This window comes from Glossina fuscipes, unplaced genomic scaffold (genome assembly GCF_014805625.2).
Source record: "Glossina fuscipes isolate IAEA_lab_2018 unplaced genomic scaffold, Yale_Gfus_2 110114, whole genome shotgun sequence".
Taxonomy (NCBI): Eukaryota; Metazoa; Arthropoda; class Insecta; order Diptera; family Glossinidae; genus Glossina; species Glossina fuscipes.
The window spans coordinates 1,116-8,429 of record NW_024005747.1 but is presented as its reverse complement, the minus strand read 5'-3'; the positions used below and the strand labels follow the sequence as shown (position 1 = coordinate 8,429).

Here is a 7,314-nt window from a genome sequence, read left to right as displayed (position 1 = left end):
AAATGCCAAAATGGTTTTGGAGCCTAACTTAGTTGGTAGGAGCCGACAAAATGTTGCATCTGGTCGTACCAACCCTTTTTATTTGGTTCTTTCAGCACTTGTAACTGGAAGAAACCGCTATGAATAGATAACGAAGCGATCGATGTGTCTCACAAAGACGGATTTTATTGCTAAGAAAGTAGATTAGATTAGATAAATTACCATTCTTGTAAACTAACTCAGAATTATTATGCTACAATATAAAATCATAAAATGATGCACTTGCATTTTGCGTTTATTTACTTCCAGAAATATGAACAGCTTGAAGTGTGCCACAAAAATGCAATATAAGCAAATTAATATAAACAACGACGACACACTTCAAGGTGCGGATTATGTAATTTGCAGTATTTTTGTTTGTGGTCAGTTATGCTAAACCAACACAGAAATATGAATATGCAAATGCAAGTGCATGAACAATTGCTATGTTAATAACTGCACATTCAACCAAACATGAATGTGTAAAGCAAGAGTACGGTATTGGGTGAGAGTGTATATTAAATTAAATCGAGTACAAATCGAATGAGTTATACAAGTAAGATAAAGTATACATTTAAACTAGACATTCTCTCCCGCTTTGACCAATCGGTCAACTAACTTGGTTGTCCATGCCTTATTAAACCTGGACTAAAAAATTTGGGGAGCTGGATTTGGAGTTGCCGCATGTTGTGGGATGTCACGGTTTGATGCAGCAGTAATGTGTGCAAATGCCGCCTTTTTAAGGAACACCATACTGCAAGATATGATAATGATTGCGGCTGCGCTGATGACCAATGCTGAGTATGCTATCTTAGAATGACGATTCGAACTATCACGATGTTGAATTTTGGTTGCTTGTATAACCTCCAGCTTGTGTTGAATTGTTGCTAGCTCAGTTAGCTGAGTAGCATACTGGTTGGATAGCGCTGAATGATTGAAGATTACGGTGGAGCTGCCATTGATGAAGTCTTGTTGTGATAGTTCTGACAATTCTCCAAGGCTTGTATATGCTGACATTAATGTTGTCGTTATCGATTTATGGCCTGAAATGTGGACGGAGTCGTGTTGGAGAATGCATTCTGGTTGAATAGTTAATAAACTAGAACTCTTTAAATTGAGAAGGATTATATCTCTGTCACATACAGCAGTTGCTTGCGTGATTGATGACGATGCATAGATCCATTGGTTGTTGTGTGCTAAAGTCATCCACGTTACATATGTTGTGAGCCCTTTTAGCGGGCAATTTGGCAAAGTGAGCTTGTTGAATAGGTTGATTTCACATTTACATTTTTCAGCGTTGAAGTTATGCTGGAGTATATTACGGCATATGAAAGCATCTTGTGTTAAGATGTCGCATGAATTGAGTTGAGAGGGTGAAACCAAAAAATAGCGCCTTCTATTGACGTTTATAGCCAGCAGAGGGCTAGAAAGCTGTATGGCTTCCATGGTGTTGTTTACGTAGTTGGGAACAGGCGTTAATTTATAAATTTTGAATTTATCATGATTGATTAATGAGAACGTTATGTTGAATAACACGTGGCTGCGAGTGAGCCCACCCTTGATCTTCATTAATTTATAGAGTTCCATGAGAGCGTCCTCTGATGCAGATAATTCCAATGATTGAGGCAAGTGACTGTTAATCTGCGTAATCTCGGTTTCGACTTGTGCTGGCGTTAATAATAATGGGTTGATTTTTCCATGGTGGGTATCAATCAGTGCATCCAGAATACATGCTTGTATCCTTTGCAATCTATTGGCTATGAGTGTTAACTGCATAATGCCCAAATTGAAAAGCTGGGTCAATTTGACTTGATATAGCTCGTCATGAAGTGCTTATTCATCCTTGTAGATTTTGATGATTTCAAGTTGCAGATCATCGAAGTTCGACTTCGTGGAGGCCAGTCCCTGTTTTATAAGATTTGCCGTTGAATTGACGACTGATGTTTGATCCCTCAACAATTTTAGTATGAATAAATCGCTCTCTTCTAATTTATTAATTGTTTTTGCCATTTTTTCTGCATATTCGGCATCAAGTACACCGAATGATGAGTGTGCGATTCCAATGAAGTCAATGGCACCTCTTTTCTTGGGTGATTTGTGCAGTAATCTGTTGTCGAGGTCCAAATCAGTTTCCGTGTGTTTAAAATGCTCTATAGCGTGTAAACAACGAGACATTTGGTTTAATTTTTGTGCAGAAGTTCCGTAGATGATTTGTTCTAATGATTAAGAACACCATATTGCTCCAGTAGTTTGAGAGGTCCTAATACACAATTATAATCCATTGACTTGTGGATATGGTAGTAGAGCCTATTTCTTCAAAATGGATTCCAAGCTTAGATCCAAATTCTTGATTGCTTGTTCCGGTTCCAAAGACCATAGGGAGTTTTAGCAACATTGCTAACAGTGTGACCAAAAGATTGGTTGAAAGCATTTTCATTCTTTTAGTTTCTGGCTCAATATCTTGATCTACAGTCTCTTCTGGAGGGACTTGTACATCTGAGTTGTTGTCATCAATGGGGCGCAAAGCGTAGCGATGTACTGGTCGTTTAAGAATTCCAGATGAGGTTTTTACATCAGCAACTCGAATAGATCCATCATTTCCTGGATATACATTTGCAACTCGTCCTAATGGCCATTTCATGGTAAGAATGTTGTCTTCTTTGATGATGACCATATCTCCTGTTGGGAGATGATTTCTTCCATTTATGTCTTTGCTGCAGTTCGTGGAGATATTCGTCAGACCATCTTTTCCAGAATTCGTGTTTTACTTAAGAGACCAGTTCCCATTTTGACTGGAGTGACAGTTTCTGGGAACTGGTTTCAGTATCAACTTGAGTTGTGGGAGCTTCACCAATTAATAAATGTCCAGAGTTATGGCGGAAATATCAGATGGATCATTGGACATAGGTGTCAAGGGACGCAAATTTAAAATTTCTTCTATCTCAATGACTACAGTTTCCAATTCTTCGTAAGTTAATGAAGCTGAGCCTACACTGCTCATTGGAAGATGCTTTGCTGATTTGACGGCTGCTTCCCATAGGCGTCCAAAATGAGGTGCCATAGGGGGAATGAAATGGAATTGTATGTAGGGGGAACTGAACTGCAGGTTGAGGTAACGAGTTTTTTTCCACTGTTGGAAAATATTGAACTAGGGAGTTCTGATAACTTGTTGCTGGCGCCAATAATGTCCGTTGCATTATCACTATAAATGTTCTAACAACCTCCTCTTCGGCTGCTAAATCATTTGAGAGCTCTTATGAAGGCCTCTGTTGAAAGATCATTTACTAGTTCAAAGTGAACTGCCTTTGTAGCGAAACAACAGAACACTGCCACTTATACCTTTGTTGGCTTCTTTCCTCCTATCTTGTAGTGGATCCATAATGGTCCGAAATAATCAACACCTGCATTTATGAATGGTCTTGCCGGTGTTACTCGTGCTTGAGGAAGATTGCCCATTATCTGTGGACATAATTTATGGCGTGCCTTGGTACATTGTATACATTTTTGTACAGTCGCTCTGGCTATTATTTTTCCTTTTATAAGCCAGAACCGTTGCCTAGTTATCCCTAGCACTGCTTGTGGACTGCAGTGCTTATTGTCGTCGTGAACTAACTTGAAAAGCTGTTTAACCAACGCGTCATTGTATGGAAGGAGCATTGAGTGTTTCGTGTCATATGGTAGACCGGGTTCATGTAACAGCCCACCTACTCAAATGATTCCGTTGTCATCAGGAAACGGGGACAGTGTGCAGATTGTATTTTGTTCTGCAATCTCTTGATGGTTCTGTAATTGTTTGATCTCATTTTGGAAGTCAGAGCTCTGAATAGCGTGAATTATGACCATAAGTCCAGCTTCAAGTTCCTTAGTGGTGAGTGATGCGAAGTGAGGTTTTAAAGATCCCCTAGGTGTGGATAGTCTGATGAAGCGGAGTACATAAGCAAGCAGCTTGCCGAATGAACCCTTGTGATTGCTGTTGTAAGTAAGGTCATAATTGCATGTGGTTGTCAGTATCATAATGGAGTCCTTCTTTCGTTCAAGATCGGTAGAAACTTGGAATTGTGGTAGGAATGGTGTCGGCCAAGATTATTCGGCGCCGTGTAGAAATAATGGCCCAAGAAACCATAACTGGCTTTCTGCTAGGGCCCTCGCTGATAATCCCCTTAAGAGAATGTCTGCTGGATTATCCATAGAACTCACGTGTCGCCACTGTTGTGGTAGGGTTAATGATTGAATCTGAGAGATCCTGTTGCCAAAAAATGTTTGAAAGGATAATGATTGTGAATTTATCCAAGACAGCACAATCTCGGAATCAATCCAAAGATAGATTGGTAGATCACTTAATTGCATATCTCTACGTAAACGATATGCAAGTTGTGCAGCCAAGAGAGCTGCACACAATTCTAATCTCGGAAGCGTTTGTTTTTTGAGTGGTGCTACTCGAGATTTTGACTTTTCCGAGGCATCAGCAAAAACGTGCGACTGGATTTTTTCTGGGAGGTTACCCTTGAAGATGTGCCGGGAGATATGTAAGTTGTTTAGCGTGACTAAACTCTCATGGAAGTTGGTCCATGTTGTGACCAATTCTCGTAGTAATTGTTCATCCCATGTCAGTTTTAATTGCCATAAGTGTTGAATGAAAATTTTGCCTTTACCACAAGAGGAGCTAAAAGTCCAAGTGGATCAAACAATTTTGCCATATCAGAGCTTACAGAGTGTTTGGTGGCGTAGTTCATTGGTTCCACCTTTACCTTAATACAAAGGTGGTCAATCTTCGGTATCCAGATGAGACCAATGGTTTTAATCGCTTCCTTAACATCGTTACTGAAGTCAAGGTTGACTTCCCGATGATCTTGTGGGATGTTTTGCAAGAGCTGAGAATGATTAGCTCTCCATTTGCGGCAATTGAATCCATGTTTTGTTAAAATGTGGGTCAGTTGCCGTTGTGATTCTATTGCAGTTGTTAGATTGTTTGATCCTGCAAGCCCGTCGTCCACATAAAAATTGTCCTTTAGTATTTGAGCGCCTAGGGAGTGAGTGGTTTCATTCTCGGTTCCAATCTTCTGAAGGCATCTCGTGGCTAAAAATGGGGCGGCTCGTGTACCATACGTGACTGTATTTAATTGATAATATTTTATGAGTAATGAAGGATCTGTTCTCCGAAGAATGATCTCATATCTCCTATCATCTGGATGTACCATTATTTGTCGGTACATTTTTTGTATGTCTGTAGTGAAGACGAATCTTGGCAATCGGAATCGAACGAGTATAGAGAACAGGTCGCTTTGAACTGTTGGACCAGTGTACATAAGATCGTTGAGTGAATAGCCGGTTGAGGCTTTAGTAGACGCATCAAAAACCGTGCGCAGCTTTGTGGATGTGCTATCTGGTTTCAGCACACAATGATGTGGAACAAATTTATTTCCGTCATGTGTCCATCTGTTCGTATTCTTCCTTGAACTTAATGTATTGTGTTCTAGTGAACGAATCTCCGCCGAGTAGCCGCCGTTCAAGAGCGATGAATCGTCTATGAGCCATTTCTTTTGACTCTCCCAATGTGGATGAGTCTTCACGAAAGGGTGGTTTCACCATAAAACGATCATCGTTAATCGTTTGAATGAAGTGTGCCTCGCATTGTTGTTCATCTTGTGATAGACTCTTGTCACACAGCCCATCGTCATCCATTCTCCATAGGCGTTCGATGACATCATTTAGTGTCTTATGATTGGCAGCCTCTATGTCAGCCGTCGAGATGGCGCATGTCGCTATGCATGTTGAGTTTGGATTTACGAATACCTTGCCGCTGACAATCCAGCCTAGAAAGTTTAAAAATGTTGAAAGGCCGTTGCTTGATTCTATTTTTCCAGTTTACATTAACTCAAAGTAGTATTCTGCACCTAATAGAATATCTACCCTTCCTGGCTGGTAAAAATACGGATTAGCCAAATTTATATTTGGAATCTTCCATCCTGATACATCTAATGAATGATTCAGTTGAGGGGAGGTGATTGATGAAAGAACGAAGGCTTCTAAATCCATGGTAAAGCTGGCATCTCTAAATGATAGTTTGATATTTACCCGCCTTGTTGCCGTTTTCTGACCCTTGCCAATACCATCAATAGGTAGTGATGTTTCACTTGTTGAAGCACCTAATTGCCTGATTACTCATTCGGAAGTTTTCTTGAGAGCCGGAATCCAAAATTTCACGAAATTCTACTGATTTTCCATTGGAAGCAATTATTCTTATTCTTGCTGCTGCTAGTAAGACGTAATTCTTGCACGGTATTGACTTGTCTGCTGCTGCTGGAGTCACGACTGTATTTGATGCACTTGATTCAACCCTAGATGGTTGATTAGTGGGTGATGTTGGTTTTGGGTGAACTTGAATCTTATTTGACGCCGGTTGTGATGCTGGTCTGGATGCTGATCCAGAGGAAGGCTTGGGAGCTTGATTCAGATGTAGCAGTATGTGGTGTTTTTTATTGTATTTGCTGCAGGAGCCCGAAGAGCAATGGTTGGAAGAGTGGTTGGCTTTTAAGCAGTTGAAGCATAGTCTTTGTGATTGAACTTATCTCAATCTATCTGTTTCGGATAGCTGCAGAAATTTGATACATTGGTGTAATGGATGTATCCCTACGCTGCAGTGTTTGCATTTTGTGTTTTCCGTGTCTGCCCGAACAATTGATGAGACTCTCTTGTGAGTGATGGATTTTCCTTATGATTTATCGTCTTCATTGTTTGGAATTGGAATTTCAAAAACGAGAGCAAATCATTGATGCTTGGCATTTCTTTTGTTTGGCGTAATGATTGCTCAAACCTGATATGTAGATTTCGATCAAGTTTTTTCATTAGGATGTGCACTAACGTTGGGTCCCATTCCTTGGTTTCAATTTCTATGTTGTTTAGTCCCGCATTCCCGCGTTGTGCCATGAAGGCTTTTGATGGATGTTGCTTTTCAAGTGATGGCTGGATGATTGGTGATTTTTTCCACCAATGTTGAGACAAGAAGACGCTTACTCTTGTAGCGTTCCTGTAAAGTTGTCAAAGAGGAAATGTAATTTTCTGCAGTTGTCATTAGATGACTAATCAAGCGTTCGGCTTCTCCTGTGAGATTAGCCTTTAGGTACCACATCTTTTGTATGTTAGGCATTCGCTGCAGATGTATTATGTGAAGAAATAGGCCGTAGAGTTGTCTCCATTTACTATAGTCTCCATCGAATTTGGAAATCGCTATTTTTGGAAGCGATAATGAATTTGAAATGGGTGCATTATAACTTGATGGGCCTATTTTTGTTTCTT

The 7,314-nt window shown here is 40.2% G+C and overlaps 1 protein-coding gene across 1 annotated transcript; it reads right to left on the bottom strand.

Annotated features, from left to right (window-relative positions):
• Nucleotides 1-666: 666 nt before the first annotated feature.
• On the bottom strand, nucleotides 667-1,794 carry LOC119644318. The gene has a single exon (XM_038043866.1). It carries the CDS (start codon nucleotides 1,792-1,794, stop codon nucleotides 667-669), a length of 1,128 nt encoding a protein of 375 aa, XP_037899794.1.
• Nucleotides 1,795-7,314: the final 5,520 nt, after the last annotated feature.